Source organism: Astatotilapia calliptera, chromosome 8, assembly GCF_900246225.1.
Source record: "Astatotilapia calliptera chromosome 8, fAstCal1.2, whole genome shotgun sequence".
NCBI lineage: Eukaryota > Metazoa > Chordata > Actinopteri > Cichliformes > Cichlidae > Astatotilapia > Astatotilapia calliptera.
This window is the reverse complement of record NC_039309.1, coordinates 8,435,634-8,454,639: the sequence shown is the minus strand read 5'-3', so window position 1 is coordinate 8,454,639 and position 19,006 is coordinate 8,435,634. Positions and strand designations below refer to the sequence as shown.

The window sequence follows — 19,006 nt, the reverse complement described above, 5'->3', positions numbered from 1 at the left end:
TCAGAGACTCCAGTTTATCAGGACATTGTGACAAGATTACTTATGACACATGAAGGATAGTGATAGTTATCAAATTATTCTCCATAATAAGGCATAATGTTCTCATCTGAAAAGGTCATTTAATGTTATTTTCACGTACAAAATAGGATATAAAAATACATTATAAACTTGTTACAGATGTTACGAATGCATGTTTTCTCTTATATCAAGGCATCACTTGGCTTGTGTGTGTGTGTGCGCGTGTTTGTAAAACCGTACCACACCCTCGAAAAAAAACAAAAAAAACAACACATGCAGAGACATAAGGACGACTTCATCTCCAGCAGCACAATCACCCGAAAGAAACAATAAAACAAAGACATAAAATGTAACACTGTTCTACGGAGGCGTCCGAACCTCACATAAACATTTCAGACGTAGCTTCGATACTGCGCTGCACTTCTAATTCAAATGAGCCACCTTTTATTATTTTTATTTATTCTCTTGGCACCGTAATTTGAATTGAGAAGAGCCGTGGATGTAAAGTCGTAAAAATGGAGATGATATAATACCAAGCTGGGCACAATGCCATGATGCCATAGTAAAAGATTTAGGTGTAACATTGTTCCATTGCTCTCAATAAATAAAGGCACTGTTGTTCAAGCTCGCTGAATACTGTAGTGTGGAGAAAAAAAAGGCATCGTTGTGTAAGTCCTCGAGAATTTGACAAAAGGAGTTCAACCTTCCCTCCCCTTTATGTGTGTATTCATACTGCACAGGCTTGGCATTCGTCCTGTATGCGTCGTCTCAGTATAAAGACACGTTACCTATTAGGAAACACTCAGAGATACTTTGGCATTTTGGATTCCAGTTTGTTCTTTTTCCCCATCGAGCACCTGTCGCTTTATAATGAAAGAAGTTTTTTTTAAAAAGCTCCACGTTGGCATTTTATGTGTTACCAAGAGGAAGTAAGAGACATTTTTGACGGTACGTGCTGTGCAGTATCTGACCTGTCAAATGCATATCTGGAACCGTCTTTTTAAAAGGAAAGCATGACAATACGTGAGCATTTGTAAATGAATTATAAATGTTATAATGTGAATAAGGTAAGAGAGGTGCCCGCTGAGGAAAAAAATGTATCAAAACACCAACATATCTCCGTCAGTTTAGTATTTATGGAGGGTTTCTGTGCTGGATAAGTATCACCATTATCAGTTTAGTTACCATGTTATTATTATTGCATCAAATGGACTGAAGGCATGGCAGCTCAGAGAGACAGTGTGGCACAGCCGGGGGTTATTTAGGAGCCCTTCACCAGTTTGTGGCCCATCCTCAGTAAAGTCTACTGCTTAAGGTTGTAATTTCGACTGGCTTTGGGCTATCGGAAGAAGGCACGTTTGGTAAAGTTTGGGTTAGGACTCGGTGATGGGCGGGGTCCTGAGGTTTATTCCCATGATCGCTGTCGTCTGGTTGGTTGGTTAAACAGAAGCAGCTGGGTTGCTCCCAATGTTCTGGTCTCTGGTTGGCTGAGCTTGGGGGAGTGGCAGGGCCGCGGGCCAATGAGCGCGCCAGCGGGCAGAGATGGGTGGGTCATCAGTGGACGGAAAGGTCAGAAGGTCAAGGGGTCATGGGTTAGTTGCCGTGGCAGCTAGAGTTAGACGGACAGAGACGGACAGACGTGGAAAGGAAACAAAAAGGGCACATAAAAGGGGGGACATAAAAAGAAAAAAAGATAGAAGAGAGATTAGTGTCAGCTAGTGGCGTCGGGATGACAACAAGGCAGATCTACTGCAGTCACACAGCAGGAGGCGCATTACACAAGAGCTGCACAACACCTTCATGAGCTCCGCATAACCATTCGCGCAAACTTACATCAACCTCTGGGTGTTGACATAAGGAATGGCTGGTTAGCAATGCTCACATGTGCTCATGAATGCGTTAGCAGGGCTGAGGTTTAGGAGGCGCCCCTCCTGTCATGAGACTGCTGCTATAGTGATACTACTCATGCTAGCTGGGCTACGTCTAGCACAGACAGACAGTGAAACCATGGACAGAGAGGGAGACGGCATGGTTTCATGTGGGTGAGAGAGTGACCTTTATGTCCAAGGAAAAAAGTGCTCAGGCCTCAGAAAAACTTTCATTTACTCACAAGTGGAGCTCATGTTTAGCAGCAGGCATAAGATCTTGGTGATTAACTGATTATTGATTATGGTTTGATCCATTTGCTATGAAGTATTAGAAGAGCGCCTAAAAACTACAGTAAGCAAAGAGGCACCGTAAGAGACAGCAATGAGAGGTTAAGAGATGGTGATTTTAGAGGGACTTAAGAAACAGTTTCACAATAGACAAGTCTATCTGCAAGAATTTAGAGGCTTTGGTTTTCCTTAGAGATGTTGTTTTTTTTTCAATAGTCATCTTTATTGCCTTTTAGTGTTTTTTTGTCCATTGTGTACAACAAGAGCGCCACCGCTCACACACACATATATTGTAGCTAGCTAAGTCCATTTCTATTGCATAAAACAGTCACGAGGCCCGTGAATCGAGAAGGTCACCTCATCTTAAATACACAGAGCAAAACACTGCCTTCATTGCCACCTTCGCGGTGACTAAAACAGTAGTAGCTACACACTTTGAATAAAGTTTTACATGGAGACACTTCATCTATAAAAAGCATACCATAAAAACAAAAATAAAAATTTACAAACTAAAAAACAAACAAAAACAAACTACAAGTATTTCCAAGCGATCTTGTTCCATAAGCTTTATATAAGCACTTAAATCCTTACTTAAAATCCCTATATACAAATTTATTTTGCAGCTAAATACATGGTAACAGCACCACTCTGGCTAGGAAATAAATGAAAGATGTAAACAGCCCCAATGATAAAGTCCAGTGGGCGACCGATAAGACCACAAACAACAGTATTTCGTACAAAAGAGCTTGTAACACAGACTTCAGTAGTTATCACACGCTGTGTTTTAGTAGTAAAAACTAAAGATCGCCATGAATTGAAAGATCTTTAGAAGAAAGAAAATCCGTTTAAGTGTCATGTAGTAAGTGGGCGTAACACAGGATTTCATCAGTAATAAAAAAATATCTGTGGAATCTAGTGGAATGAAGTTGGGTATAAATATGTTTCCCACAGTATTTGCAGGGTCAAAAGTAGTACTGAAGAGATAAACAACAACAACAAAAAAAAAATAAAAGTTTCTGAGAGAGGACTCCGAATCTAGAGTCACAAGGACCGAGTCACATGAATGGAACGATCCATTCTAATTGAGAGGTTCCCGGCCTGAGAGCCATCCAGTTTAAGTTAACAGGCGAGCACAGATAACCGCTGCAGCTGTCACCCCTAACATGGTTCCTCCCAATCCGCTCACTTATTTCACTTTCACTGCAACAAATACTGTTTCACATTGTGACCTTTTCGCCTGACACAGTTACTTCTTATTTAGGCATGCCATATTACAGACACATGTAAACTGAAATTGGTCCATTGGTCTGCATGCACACACGCTAACACTCACACATACAGATACACATACACATAAAGTGGCTGGTGAGCTAACTAACCTCTGTCTGTGGTCACTACCCTTTGGTAAGGATGGATTCTCTTGTCGTGGCGTCGTACCTTAGTGGTCATGGCACCTGCTAACAGCCATTGGCATCGCCAAAACAGAACACAGAAGGTTACTCATCAGAAAGACATCAGACAGTCCACCCATGGCACCAACATCAGTGAAACCAGGAATTTACAAAGTGTTCAAGGCTGAGGGTGAAAATAAGTCAAACACATCTCGCTTCTAAGAGAGAGAATCTTTTGTTGTTTTGTGGTCTTCTGTTCTCTAAAGAAAATATTAAACCAAACCACTAATTTCTCATTAAGCTTCACTAGTAGATTCAACATCAGCTGTAAGCAAAGTCACTCTATATAGCTCTGTGATCAAAATAAGCTTTAACATAGGTTAAATCACAAACAGCAGCTCTAAAATATCTATGGGTTCACTAAAATAGGTTAAAAAATTACAAGCGGAAGCTGAACTATTAAAAAAAGTTAAATAGCTGTCACACCACAACACTAGTGTGCTAATACAAAGAGGAAATTAACAGGAATGGACACTTGACTACATAATGACTGTTGAGGAATCTGTCATCCTAAAGTATAAGCAAACTTTGCATGTTTGCTCTGTGGGATAAGTGTGTAGGAGGATGGGAGGGAGAGGAAGAGGAAAGGGGAGGAGGGGTCTCTGCAAGCCAGTCCGTGTGTGTGCTAGGAAGGGTTGCTATCGCTTAGCCTTTGGTTGGGAAAGCCATACCTGCAAAAACACAGGGAGAAGGGACTGTTAGCCCAGCAATGAGCTTCTGCATGCATCTATATATGCTGTGGATGTATTACAAGAACTGGATATGGTAACCAATTTGTCCCTGTGGCAAACTGGGCCCTTTAATTAAGTTAAACTGAAAACTTTGTCGCTAAAGTGCAGAGAATAAATAATTTATTCCTGCTTTTTATCTTTTGAAAGGGTTTAGAAACACAGTTATCATGATTTATCGTAGTTAACTGCCTTGAAATGCATCAAGATTGGTACAATTGCTGTATTGTAACTGTATAGTGATAGTGTCCAGTGGCGATTATAGAATCTTTTTAGCCCTTGGACAAAATTTCACAACAGGGCCTCTCCAACTAAATAATCTGATACAACACCAACAGCAGTCCTGTAAAACAAACAGGTAACACATTAATCTAATTTTTATTTTTGCAACAGCACCAAGCTGACTGATTATGACGTTTTAATACTGTAACTATTAGCTTCTACGTTCATCTAGCCTGCAGGCTACATTAACAAGTAAATTGTAAACAGACTTCCCAACTCACATTCAACTGTCACGTCATGGCCAGCAGATCTGGACACACCAGGCTGCTCTGCTAGCTACGATAACAAATGGCAAACATCAAAGTAAACAAAACAAATTATTTGATGCTTGAGGAAGTTATGTTATTTAAGTGTCCGTTAACCAGCGTTAAAGCTAGACTAGCAATTAGCATTATATTCTGAGGGACACTTTCGTTGAGTCGTTAGTAGGGTTGTTTAAACAGATTCATGCGTGCCACAGTAGAAGGGGAGTGAGTGGAGTCAGGAGAGGCCCTGTTAGGGAGGTCAGGTCTCTCCTACTGTCATCATAAAGGATGCACATTTCCATTGCTGTAGTTTAAAGTTCGTCAGCCCTGGGGCCGGGAGCCCCAAGCAGCACCTCTGACAGCACTGCACGGTGAGCTACACTGTGATAATCTTATCTTTAAATTAAATGTAGTAAAATAATAATGTGCACTTTTATATGACTCTGCTAACCACAAATCTATAAATGTAGGTTTGGTGATGCTAGTGCAGAACTTTGCTGTGGCCCTGTTCAGTATTTCAGTGTGAAATTTTGGGGGTAAATGGGAAGGGCAAGGAAAAGAAACCCTTACGGAAGGATTTTCTTTTCTAATGTTTGGTAAGAAACTTTTATTGGAGTCCAGTATCCAGTTCTCATAATACATCCATTGACTACGCATGACAGTGCAGGACTTTCCATTTTTATATACCTAATACTCCAGTTGAGTCAATCGGGTATTCCAATATGGAGGGCGTGAGTGTGTAGGGATACTCATAGGGCGTGTAGATGATTCCAGATTCGGGCCCTTGCTGCACCAGCGCCGGATGTGGATTGGCTCCCGGCACGAGAGTGGAGCTCTGGATCTGACGGATCAGAGGCATGAGTGTAGGTGTGGTGACAGGGGCGGGGTTGCGCAGGGTGGGGGGCAGGACGGGCGTCGGGCCTGTGATGATCCGAGGCGCCTGAGGGGTCGCTAGAGGAAAGGCAGCGGTGGCTGTAAAGCACACAAACATATAATAATGAAAAATCTGAGCACACACCCACATGTGAGCGCACACAAAGTGCACATACAATAGACAGAGAAGAAGAAGGGAGAACAAACAGTCTATTTAAAAGGAGAAACAGAGGCATTGTTCATATATACAGTGGACTCCTGTACCAAGACCCTTCCTTTGTCACCCACCAACCCTCCTCCACATGTATCTATGATGTCATCCTTACGCGTCTTGACATTGGCGTCTCTGTAGGTCCCATTGAGAATGGCCAGCTCCATCAGCTGCATTTTCTTCAGGTTGTCCTCCCCCTCAGCCTACACCAGCACATGCAAGCAGAGCAGCACAATCAGCTTCCTTAGCCATGACTGTCACTGACCAATTCACAAGCAAATGAATGAACTTTTGTCAGATTCCCTTCAAGAAGTCATCAAATCTTACAGTATGCTAAATGTTTTCTAAAGGGAAAAACGTCGGGGATCTTAAACACTGCCTGTGACGAAGCCGAGCAGACCTTGAACATAGCCGCCCCACCACACAAGACATATTCAGTGTCAGCGACGCTAGCTTCTTAGCTCTAGTTACAGCGTGGTGAAAAGCTTGACTGATTTACATTTCGAGAGGAAGGTCAGCTGGGTTAAACTAACACATATCATTGACGTTATCCTGCACACAAACACACATACATGCACAACCATAGATTAACAGGTGTTTTAGCTCCTGACTGCCTTCACACACTCCTCACATACTTTAAAGCTGAGGGCTGGCGTGTACCGTGCTGTGACTGAACGGGAAGTGACGGCTGATTGCTGCAATAGATCCCCCCCCCTCCCGCTGGGCTTTTCATTCTGTTTCTATTGTTGCAAATAATGCAGAGATGAAAAAGGAAAGGCTTTGTGATTTCGAAATATGTGCCTTTGTGGTTATGTGTCAAACACGGGATAATTTAGAGTATTGGTGTGTGTGTCCCTGTGTCTATATGCCCGTGTGTGCGCAATGTTCCAGTGTGATCACTGTGTACGTTTATGTGAGTCTGTAGGGGGGCAGTAGGTGGGCTGGGGAATGTGAGAAATGTTGAGGAGTGCAATCAAAATGTTCTCTTGTGTGGACAAAAAAAAAAAGAAAAAACATGGAGAAAAAGGAATACTGTAGCCAGTAGTTGGGAATGAAGTGAGTTGTGAACGAGTGAAAGCAGTGATGGAGTGGGGAGAACGAGTGAACAGACTCTCCATTCATTCCCTCAGCCTTTCAAACAACCCGGGGTTTCCATGGAAACCCCTTTATGCGTGTTCCCTAATTACCCTAACCCTTTACACATACTCTCTCATACACACAGAGACACACACAAAAAAAGGCACAAACACACACATATACACACACACTTTTGGTCTGACAATCCCCCTTCCCCCTTCCATGCATACCAACACAGCGAACTCTGATCCAGTCACACAGTTTTTCCCTCGGTTCTGTACGTAAAACGCTATACTGATACTCACAGCGGGCACGAGAAGTTTCTTGACCTCGTTGATGGCCCGCTGGAGTTTGATCTTGGCGCGGTTGTGTGTGTCCTCCACTGTGATCAGGACGTGGAGGTCCTCGCTGAGGTGCTCCCAGTTGGGCTTCCCTCGGTTCATCTCCTCCTGAAACACACAAACAGTTTAAGAAAAAAAAGAAGCTCTTTTTTGAATGCACCACACACAACCTCGGTCCTTTTGCTACGGAGAGGGAACAGGATTTTCACTTTTCTTTCTTCTTTGGCTCTGGTTCTGGTTCGCCCTCAAACTACACACAAGGCTCAAGGTTGTCTAATGCAACTCGGGAGGCGTATCAAACTCGTGGAACAACGTGCTGTTCTTCAGTGGTTACACAAGATTGGTGTTGCATTGAACTGAACTGAAGGTTTTGCACTCTCGAGTTTTTGTGTAACATCTCCCTAAATCTCTTTTGTCTTTAACACCTCCTTTCTTCCCTTCTCCCTGCTCTGTCACTTCGTTAAAACTGATAGTGAAATGACTAATAAATCAACGCTTATGAAGTCGTTGTCAAGTAAAACACCAACGACACTGCAGCTGATTGCATTTGTCGGTTTCCTGGTAAACCTGGTTACACACATGTTTTGGATGCATCTGTGTTCCAAATAGCTCCATTATCTGCTTTTGTGTGTTACAGATAATTCATAGTTTTCATGTGACACATCATTATACAAGGGCCCACCTGGAGGGCAACACAAAGCTTTCTTACACTGCCCGAGTTATTTTTTTACCAGCTTTGTTTTGCCTAAATGCCCGATAGCCGGTTTTTCGGATGCACTAATGAGCTACTCGTTTTTTTCGCAACTGATAGGGAAGAGCAGAGTGCAGCTATGCAAACCAATTGATCACAGCAACTCTGTCAATGGTGGGTCATTAAAACCGACATCAGACATGGGTTTTGATTAAAAAACGTCATGTAACCTTTTCAAAATATTACTGCCTTGTTTTTAATGCCCCAGAACAATGACTCTCAATCTAACAACAACCAATCCATGTTAGATGGCATGCTTCCCTTAACTAGTCCTTACTATTGCTTTGACAAGGAACAAGTCCTTTTCCTGTCTCATCTCCCAAATGTCATAAATGTTGGCTCAGATTGAATAAACTGTACGTAAAACTGCTGTTCTTCCAAAAGAAGGTATAACCCACAACACATATGTAAAACACTGCAAATGCTGAGCTCTGGCACAGACTTCACAGCTTTTAGTGAAATGCTGTGACAGATGCAGTATATGGATTGCAGGTACCCAAAACTTGCAGTTTGTTTACACATCTTTTATTTTTTGGGAAGATCATCTAAATATTTAAGGCTCACAACAGATGGAAAAACCAACAGGCTTGTGTTGGAGTTTAATGGAGTGTGTCCAGTATGTTGGAACAGGCGCCAGTCATGTAACTGAAAACGGTGAATTGCAATTTCCTATCATGTAATTCAAGCAATTTGAAGAAAGTCTGTTTGGGAATAAGCTTGTTATCGTCAGCCTCACATGGACACCTGGGTTGGCAAAATCTGTTGGGTGATTCGGTCAGCCATACTAGTAAAAACATTACATTAAAACTTTATTTATTAAAAGAAAATACCAGAACTCTGACACTCCAAAGTTTTCTCTTTCTTTAGTGATGTAAATAAGTACATTCTGGAGATTTCCTCCTAAAAGCTGAACACTGACCCCATTCTTTTAAAAATCTGCCAGACAAAGCAAGACATAGATCTTGGTTAATAATTTTCACATTTAATAAGTGATCCATTTAGAAAATGGATGATGAGCAGCATGAGATGTCATAAGACAAGGTGCGATTTCAGTTCAACTCCACATGTAAGCCTATACTTACTCTGTGTGGATAAGAAATTAAGAGATTACAGTGGAGAGCCACAAACTCTTCACTTGCAACAATACTAGTGTACTTTTTAAGATTTACACAACTTATTTGCAGATACACATACTCTTTACTTTCACACAGCAGGTTCCTTCTCCTGTGTAGTAAGTATCTTTGCTGAACTTCCAACTATTTTTCAGACTTTGCAAATCCACCTATTGGACCAAATTAGATCCTTTGATGGACTGCTTCTGGCCCCCGGGCTGCATGTTTGATACCCTTGGTCTAGACTAAAATATCTGAGCAAAGGTTTCAGATTTTTCTTAGGCATTCATGGTTCACCAGAGATCTTTTCCACTCAAGTCTGACAGGAACATTCTTGGTTTTCAACTAAATAAAACAGCATGTGAATGGGACTGCTGTGGAAATTCACGTCCGCCCCCAGCATCAACCGCTACAGCTTTGCCTACAACTTTTCCTCCAGCAACTCTGTCAGTACAAATTTCCTTTTTTCAAATGCTTTGGTTTGCCATTGTTGTTGTTGATGTTAGCCTTAGCTTCAAGCACAGCGGTGCATAGAGGAGCAGCACATTGTTTGCAGCAACTTGAATAAACAAGCAGACACGACACTCGCAGTGTAGTGCAAGGGGAGGGAAACAAGCGATCTGGGTCGAGCCTAGAATAACAAAATCCGCCGAGTAACAAACCAAACAACAAAAGTTTGACAAAATGGCAAATTCGTGGCTTATGTGAGGAAACATTTCTTGACTATGCACAGTTTAGTTGCCAGGCTTGCTTCTTTCCTTTCAGTCTTCATGCCAAGATAAGTGAACCCTCTTCAGTTTCAAATTTGTTATACAGAAATGAAAGTGATAGCAATCTCATCATCTAACTCCGAGGAAAGAATGAGCAAGCTTGTCCTTCAGAGCTAATCCTCTGAGTGAAGCTTCACACAACTTCTAACGCGACAGCAGAATCGTAATTTTGTTTTTCAGAATTGACTGCCAGATATTACAAATTATAAATAGACTATTTTCCCAGTGAAGATAACTGCGAGGTGCAGCTACAGTTAAAACAGAAATTCCGAGATCTCAGTGTGGCATTCCGGCAGATTGTGTCCTCTGTGGCTGTTTTGTCAAGTGAGATGTATCATTTTTGAAGAGCACTAAAAGTCAACATCTTTCTCCCTTCTCCCCCAGTTGCCTCCCACTGTGTCTCTGTTTTCCTTCCCTCTCTGTCTCTGTGTGTTTCTGTATGTGTGAGTCTCTGACTGAGGGGCGTGCAGGGTAGGGAATGTTCTGGAGAGAGAGAGAGAGAGTGACTGGGGAGGGGGGTGGAATGCTGGACTTGCTCCACCTGCCGTTTGGAAAGCTTGAGCCGACTCCGTCCAACAGCAGACACCAGGGGAGAGGAAGGGAGGACAGATGGACCGAACACCAGGACAGGAAAGAAAAATGGAGCAGCAAAACTCAGTTTGAGAGAAGGAACAGACAGACAGACAGACAGACAGACAGACAGACAGACAGGTAGATAGATAGATAGATAGATAGATAGATAGATAGATAGATAGATAGATAGATAGATAGATAGATAGATAGATTTGCTCCCACTTAATCTGTCTCTCAGTTTCTGAGCCAACTCATCTCAACTCACTGCCTTTTCCAATTAGCTAGAAAATTATATATAACCTACATTTTATTTATCTATCCGCCCTTCTTTCTGTCTTTCATGTCTTTGACCCATCATGGGATACATCGTCTGCTTCTGCGTGCACGTCAGCTCGTTAGGATGACAATTATCATGGTCTCGGAGAAACATTAAACTGTGTTTGTGGCTAGATGTGGCAGAGTGGTCAAAAAGTCATGCATAACTATGCGTCAGTTTAATCATTTCACCCAGTAAGGCCCCGAGATTTCCAAAACTGTTACATCTAGTTGCTCTCTGTCAGGGTTTTTCCTGCATAGGGGGAAATTTGGGTATTTTTAATTTGGAGTTTTACATGCAAATAAAATATGAAGTGAAGGAAAAAGGACTCATTGTTTCTCCTGTGCATGAACCACATGTGCGTATATTGTTGTCTCTCCCCCCCCACGACCTCAGAAGTCCCATTCTGGGCCTGGAAAAACCCGTCTCTCTTCGTCCACTTCAGCCTCGCTCTCTATATCTATCACACGTCCCCAATGTCCTGAACATAGAAGCTAATCGTGCATGCTGCTGAACATGGATAAAATTAAGCTACTCGTTAAAGGTTAGACACTAAGATCATCTAAACCACAAAATAACATATTTTTTTTAAATTACACTTACTAATATAAACATTTTTCATTTAGAATTATATAGACCCACATGGAAAAGATATATATAAATCTTATAAAGTTTGTATCTGTCTTGTGTGAAAACAGATATAAGATCCCTAGAAAAATTATATAAATGAAACTTGTATGTTTTGGATACTTACTAAAACAATATATGAAAGTGGACACTTTCATGAGTGAATCATATAAGCCTTATATGATTCACTATATGAAGTAGGCCACATCTGATGCAAGGTTTTTCTATTTCTTTTCCATATGGGGATGCTTGATGATTCACTCAGCTTATATATCATATAGATTTCTACAATTTTAAGCCATGTTTCAGTGTGTGGTGGGTTAAAACATTCTTTCTCCAAATCACAGGTACTGTTAACAAGTTACAAAGCAAGTCTTAGCAGTTTTTAAATCTCTGGAGGAGTGTAAAGGCTTTTCAGATTCATCTCATTGTTGAGCTGTAAAGCATCTAAAACTAAGATCTATAGGAAACACACCAAAAATGAAGCTTTGACAGTAATGTCTTGCCTCAGCCAGAGTTTCTCCAAGTCGACTTTCAAGCTAAAAGGAATGTAAACCTGCCATGAAACACTATTACACTTTGATTTGATTTCTTCCAGAGTTACATGAAGAGAATACCATCACTGCCACAGCTAAAAGCTTAGATTGGCTGCAGACTGAAAAGAGAGGAAAACAGCCAGCTTTGCAATGCCCCGAGGCAATAAAATCCACCTACCTGGGCCCCACTTGTTAAAATGTTATATCATTTTCTTTAATATGTAAAAAAACAAGTGAACAATGGATCTGAGGTGGAAAGATTGGAGGTGCAATCATTCTATACCAGTTCCCTTCATCAATAGTCTTTCAAATTCATATTTCCCAAAATATATTTGCTCACTCCCACCTCCATGCTGTCAGATTCTAGTAGAGTAGCTTTGCCTGATTCACCATGCAAAGTAATCCTTCTTATACTAGCTATTTATGTAGACCCTTCAGGTCATCTTCTGCATTAAACAGCTCATTTAACTCTTCTCCCTTTAAGGCTCCTTTTAGCTAGCCTTCTTCTCATTGGCTGCCCCTCAGAAACAGAAGGTTTGATCAGCAGGTGGTTGGAGCTTCAAAGGTCGCAACCAGAATTAGAATTTCACAGATCAAAGAAGAGAAACCAACCAAGCAGTTGCATTTTTGGTGCAATGGTATGACCTATTAAAATTAACCCCATCATTGAACCTGTGGATAGAGATGACTGAAAATCGAGAAAAGTACATCAGACTCACTTTTAAAAAAGATAACGTGAAGATGTACGAAAACAGTCCTAAATGTGATGATAAAACACACGTATCTTCAGCGTTACTTGGTGCGTTTACCTTCTTCTTGTCTCTCATGGAGCCCTTTCCTCGCACCATAATCTTGCAGCCGGTTTCCGCTTCCAGTTGCTTGGCCGTCAGTCCACGTGGGCCCAAGATCCTCCCAACAAAGTTGAACTGCGCAAAAGAGCGAAACACACAGATATAAACAGAGCTGAAGGAAGAAATGATTTGATGCGCACTGCAAGCCAAAACTGTGTCTTTACTACGTGCCAGTATTTGTACGAGCGAGTGTGCCTTTGAGGTTTGTGCATCTGCGATGTGTTTGTGTTACTAAGAGAGACAAAAATAGCTCATTATATGGGTGCTGGCTGGTGCTCGTGGCATGACAGGATAGCGACATTCTCTTAACCTTATCTGTCACTAAGACTGAGTGATTAACTGGACAGCTGCCCCCCTGTGTGTGTTTGTGTGTGTGTGTCTTTTTTTTCTGCCACTATTCCCTATTGCTCTGTCTTTATCCACTTGTCTGATAACAACTGTCCAGCTTCTTCCACCTTTTCTTCCCTCCAGTTTAACCAGAAGTTAACTTGAGTAATGGCTGCAACATATTTCAACCTCTAAGGTCACCCTCGACTTTCACCTACACTCACACAAATCCAGGTTTGTGTGCACACTCCTCTCTAAATTTAACCCTGATCTCAACCATTTTCCAATGTAGTCCTGCATGTGTCCTGTTAGTCTCTTGTCATGTGAGCGAGGACAGCCTGTCATTGTATTTGGTGATTGGCGAGCTGATGCGTGGAGAAAATCATGTGAGTCGTTCAATCTGGATCAGCATAACTCATATTGAAGTGCTTAGCTTAGCTGTACTTGGCGTGAGCAGGGATGTGCTGGATGGTAAAGTCTCTTCGCTGCAGTGCACTTGTCTTTATATTTGGTGGAAAATCTTAATCCACTGTTTTGAGCTCCTGTAAATATTTATGGTATAAACCTAAAGGTGAAAACAGCGTCACAGTGGGGAGATTTACATCACAATATTGGCTTTTGGAGTAAACAAACCGAGATATTCCTGCAAATTATTCATTTATATGCCATTGGACCCACTGGCTATGGTTCATTATTGATCTATTTTAAGTTCAGATTACATCACTGGGTGTAGACAAAGATGATCTCAGAATGAAATCAGCTTTTAGATGAAATCTAAATCAAAATGTCCCTGTGATCAGGAGCCACGCTGATTTTCTGGCATCCTTTCTGCACTAAGAAGAGATAAAGCGACAACAGTGAAAAGTAAACAGAAAGGTCAAAGGTCACTGATTTGCCCACTCACATCTGGGTACTCTTTGACAGGCACGAAGAGCTTCTCCTGCAGCTGAGCCACGGGACCGACAGCTTCGGGAAGTTCCTCCATGTCCCGTCCGTTGAACATGCCGCCGTTCAGCGTGTCGTTGTACATGTCTTTGCGTACCCTGCCAATTTCTTTGGGGGGGGGGGGGAGAAAGAGAGAAAGGAGGAGGAACTATGAAAGTCTGTCCATGGAGGAGGGGGACAGCAAGTTTCACATTTCTTTCTTCTCTTCTGTCCGTTTCTTAGGACGATGACTCACCGTCGCCAGAATTAAAGGAAGCTCTGACAGACAAACAGGCAGGAGACAAGCATTCTGCACCACAATGTAAAATCTGAATGCTTTGCAATAAGGTGTCCTCCATTTCTGACAGCCTCCTGTCTATTTCTTTCTGTGTGACACACACACACACACACAACTATAGATCAGATCGCTGTGTAAATAATGCGAGTGAAAAACAGAAGTTACTGGGGGCCTTAGTGACCTACCAGTCAATGAGGGTCCTGTGCAGGGCAGTCGTTCAGAGGCAAATATGGAAAAGGTATCTTATAAAGCAATATGAGTAAGTATTAGTATTAATACTAGTATTAGCAAGAATTTTAATCTGTAATCGCTTTTTTCACTTATCAGCATTTTTTTTGTGTACGAATATCTTGTTTTGTCCAAATATCACTTGGATAAGTTACAATCAATGAATTTGGCTTTAAAATTAACTTTAAAAATAGATCCCGAATGATTTTCTGAAACGTTTCAGCTCGACGAAACATCAGAAGAGACTATAAAACATATTAGCATACGCAGTCACTGAAAAACCAGAACAGCTGACTTAAGTGTAAAAATTAATTTCTTAAAAGGTCTAATCTGTGGCTGGGGTTTGCTACAGAAGCACCGTTATAAAACAGACTATGTTTGTCTGCCTGTGTGTTTGTTTAGTGCTGTCTCGATGACCAATGCTAGCCTCTGATGCCTTTGTAATGACACACTAGCACAATAATAACTGGTACTGGAGCAGACAAACACATATGTGACACATACACACAGACCCCTGGTTTGAACTCACACACTGACAAACACACTTACACACACACACACACGGCAGAATAACTGCCTTGAGGCGCAAATATCATCTGACCTAAGCACGCTGACAGGCACGTCTCCCTGCTCTGAGAGTGATAAGTCTGACCGTAATAACTACAGTAGGACGCTATAATTACAGCCACTGCCGCAGTGACACCGATGATCCCCTAATGACCAATTCTAACCTATTGGACACCAGAAGTGACTATTAAAGCAAGCACACAAACAAATCTGTGCAGACAAACACGGCTTTTGTCACACTTGAGTTAAAAGTAGCTCGAGGAAAATGAGAAGTGAAAGAAGAACAAGAAAGTCCAAGGAGAAAAAGACAAAGCAGGGAGCTGCAGCAGGCCTTATCTTAACACTTCAGCCTGTCATAGGACTTTATATATAGACTGGGCAAGAGTGCAGCCTTGGAGGAGTCAAGTAGCCTGACAATGCCTTACATAAACTTTTTTTTTCTGATATAGAGGCCTTACGTCTGAGCAGCTTGACCACATAACTCAAGCAGAAGACACAGGCAGCCTCAAAAATGGGAATGGCACAATGTCTTTCATGCTAACCATGGGTGTCACATTATCGCCACTGAGGGATGAATACGCTCAGCTGTCAGTCCTTAACACGAACACAACCAGAGATGTTAACTCGACCTCTTTACCGAGCTGTAGAGGTCGTCTGATATGAGAACAACCTTGCTGCGTCACGAGACTTGTCACAGAGCGCAAAGTCAGGACCTCTGTGATCCTGATGTGCAGCAACCGCAGCAAAAACAGGCCTTGATAGCTGGTGGCAACTAGAGACATTTGAGCTATGTCTCTTTGCGATTCCTCTCTTTTATCTTGCATATCAACAAGTACAACTAATCAGGTGCATTGATCCTCTGTGCAGAAAGCATGACTTCAGGGTGTGTAAGCAGCCAGATACAGATATCAAATATTTTGCACAGTGACAGAGTCTCGTTCCTGCTCAGGGATGGGCTCAAGCATTCACACAAGCCTGCGCATTAGGTCACTGGGAAAGACTAACAACTGTCTGTTTGTTCCCATCACCAACTGCCCCTCTGTGAATGTGTGTGTGTGTGTGTGAGAGAGAGAGAGAGAAAGAGAAAGGGAGAGAGAGAGAGCTTTGCTTCTCTCAACAAATTAAAATGTGACTTCATGCAACAAACACATCCCCTACATCCACAATTTGAAGCCAAGAATGTGGGTTTACACTCACAGCTCGGCAAATGTTTTGATATCCAAACAGTCTTATTGGACTGTGAGCAGGATAATTTACCACTGTGTGATGTGGGTAACACTGCTGTTACGTTTCTGAGGAGCCACTGAGGAATTCCTTCAGTTAATGACTAATTCAATAAAGTCAGTCGATAACGGCCACGTTTTATGAACACTGACCACTAAACTGGACGAGAGACAGAGAGAGAAGATGGCCTCATCTCCCCCTGTAGTGTGACAAGTGGCTACAGAGTTCAAAGCTTCAAACACATGCGGGGGTTACCTTCATCCAGCAGCCGCTCCAGATGCGTGAAGATGCCGCTGAAGTTGGGCAGGGAACTCATCACCTTTCGGTCGTTCATCAGCTGCATTAGATAGTCCGGGTTGGACTTGGGTCTCTCCTTCACCTCTGTCTCCCCAACCATGGCTTTTGATTAAGCAATAAAGTGACCTAGCGAGCAGGGAAACTTGATGAAGGGTTTATTTTCTTTTTTCTTATTTATTATTTTTTGAGGGGGAGAAACACACGCCCCGAAAAGCGATGCGAGGATCCCAGAGGACTCCGCCGAGCGCGACCCGCTGACCGCTTCTCCACCTACTGAGAAAATTCAACTCTCAACTCCTGTAAAATCGACTGTCCCTCGGTTAATATCTCGTATGCGAGCCCTGTCTTCTTCCACACGGTTCCCCCTCTGCCCGACTCTCCAGAGTTTGAAAAAGTTCCTGTACGGGGAGAGAGTTCAGCTCGGTTTGACACTTTGCCCGACTCCGCGCACGTCTCCGGCGGTTACAAGTTTACCATCAACTAGTCTGATCCGCCGCGGCTCCTCTGCTTATGTCCGCCGGTGTGTGGGTATTCTGCAGCGGGGATCGGCTCACTATCATATGATTACAGTACAGCAGCGAGACGAGTGGGCTATCGGGAGCGTGCTGCGCGAAGCCGATATCTGTGAGATGGGCGGAGGAGGAGGAGGAGGCTCGTGCCCGTCCCCTCGGCAGCAGCAGCAGCCTGAGAAGCAGCACCCCTCTTTCTCCCTGACCCCCGCACACACACACACACACACACACTGAATAACAATAAAACAGCTCAGCATAGGTATGCACACCTGTTCTACAACAGTTACTGTCCATCACTCGAATCATGAAGGGTGTACGCCCCCAGGATCTGAATGTTTTGAGGTTCATGCACTTTATTATTATTATTTTTTAACTTAAAGTCCTGCAGAGAGGACGATTGTACTTTTTCTTACCTTACTGGATTCGTTTTCTTTTGATTTCAGTAGATCTGTTCATTACAGTTTAGGTTTTCTTATAAATATGTTCGATTTTTGGTTTAGTTTTCACGAGTTTTCAGTACTAATTTTCCTTTTCCTTCGTTATGTAATGGGTAGCACGGCTTATATTTTGTCAGGGGTAGCAGATGTGACGTTCAGAACTGAACGGTACACCAGTACAAACACAGACGGGGGGGGTATACTCTCCCAGTATACCTCCCAGTCTCACTAAACACAGGCACCAACACCTCCTCAAACTGGTTATGCTGACAAACATTTTCAGGAAAAGGCATTTATGGAAAATATTATATTTTTGATGGTACACAACAATAATCAATCACAATAACTAATGACAACATAGAAATAAATAAAAAGTAAAACTGCCAAATAATAGCCAGTAAAAATACTAGAAAAAAAGTTGTGCATGATTTAATGTAATACTTAAAATCAAAACTTCAAAGATGGGTATTCTGAAAAATGACCTTTGTGACTGACAAATGATCAGACATGATATTACTGTGACTGAAGCAACTGAAAACAGCAGTATTCATCCTATACAGCAGGGAGTCCCAGCCTCTAAGATAAGCTTAAGGGGACATGAGATGATTAATGGAATACGAACTGCAAAAATCTAAGCTTTTATCAACACTTTTATTCCTACATTTGATCCTTTAATCAGAGACGTTTAAAGGGAAACCTAAATGCTCCTAAATGTCTGAAACATTGCTTTCATAAGAAGTCGCAAGCCACACATGTTGGAAATCACTGGTTTACTCTGAGCTGTGTATTCTATACATGTATATAAAAAATAACCTTGAAGTGGGCTGAAGCTGTCAAATAAAAAAAGTGTTTCATATGCAGGTGTTAAATCAGTAATATAAGCACCTCACAGCTGTGCACAAGTACAGTACTTGAATAAATGAACGAAGAGCTTCCCAACACTGCTGATTGCATTTATTAATGATTGATATGTTGATTGCTTTTAATGTCAGGAAATGGTCACTTGATCCAGCCACCTATAGAGAGAAAAGCAGCAAAAATTTCCTATTTGAAAGGAGATTTTGGCCAATAGATTCAAAATTGACAGATTTTCTCTTTTCAGATTACAGTTTTACACAGATTATATTTATCAGTTAAGAATACACAGCCCTAAGATCTAAATTGAACATTGAGGTGCCTCTTAATTAGTATATGTATATATTCTAATTGCTTTTTGTTGGTAGTACTGTACTCATCCTCCAGTGGAAAACTCTCCTCTCCTCTCCTGTTCACTG

General features: G+C 42.0%; 1 protein-coding gene across 6 annotated transcripts; it reads right to left on the bottom strand.

Annotated features, from left to right (window-relative positions):
• Positions 1–17,396, bottom strand: qki2 (QKI, KH domain containing, RNA binding 2). 6 transcript variants are annotated; one of them, XM_026178268.1, is made up of 9 exons: positions 16,742–17,396; positions 14,150–14,298; positions 12,877–12,993; positions 7,347–7,490; positions 6,080–6,167; positions 5,568–5,852; positions 4,297–4,320; positions 3,554–3,631; positions 1–1,627 (listed from the first exon to the last, which is right to left on the bottom strand). In XM_026178268.1, exons 1-9 carry the CDS (start codon positions 16,881–16,883, stop codon positions 1,605–1,607), a joined length of 1,050 nt encoding a protein of 349 aa, XP_026034053.1. In that variant the 5' UTR covers positions 16,884–17,396; the 3' UTR covers positions 1–1,604. The 6 variants fall into 6 exon arrangements, with proteins under 6 accessions (XP_026034053.1, XP_026034054.1, XP_026034055.1 ...); XM_026178269.1 differs by having other exon boundaries at positions 3,554–3,628; XM_026178270.1 differs by lacking the exon at positions 4,297–4,320 and having other exon boundaries at positions 16,742–17,395.
• Positions 17,397–19,006: the final 1,610 nt, after the last annotated feature.

Coding starts and splice junctions, on each gene's coding strand:
- qki2 (XM_026178268.1), bottom strand. CDS start 16,883: ATGGTTGGGGAGACAGAGGTGAAGGAGAGACCCAAGTCCAACCCGGAC. Junction 6,168..7,346: donor AGAAACTTCTCGTGCCCGCT/GTGAGTATCAGT, acceptor GTGCTGGTGTAG/GCTGAGGGGGAGGACAACCT. Junction 1,628..3,553: donor GGTAGTGACCACAGACAGAG/GTTAGTTAGCTC, acceptor GTCTAACTCTAG/CTGCCACGGCAACTAACCCA.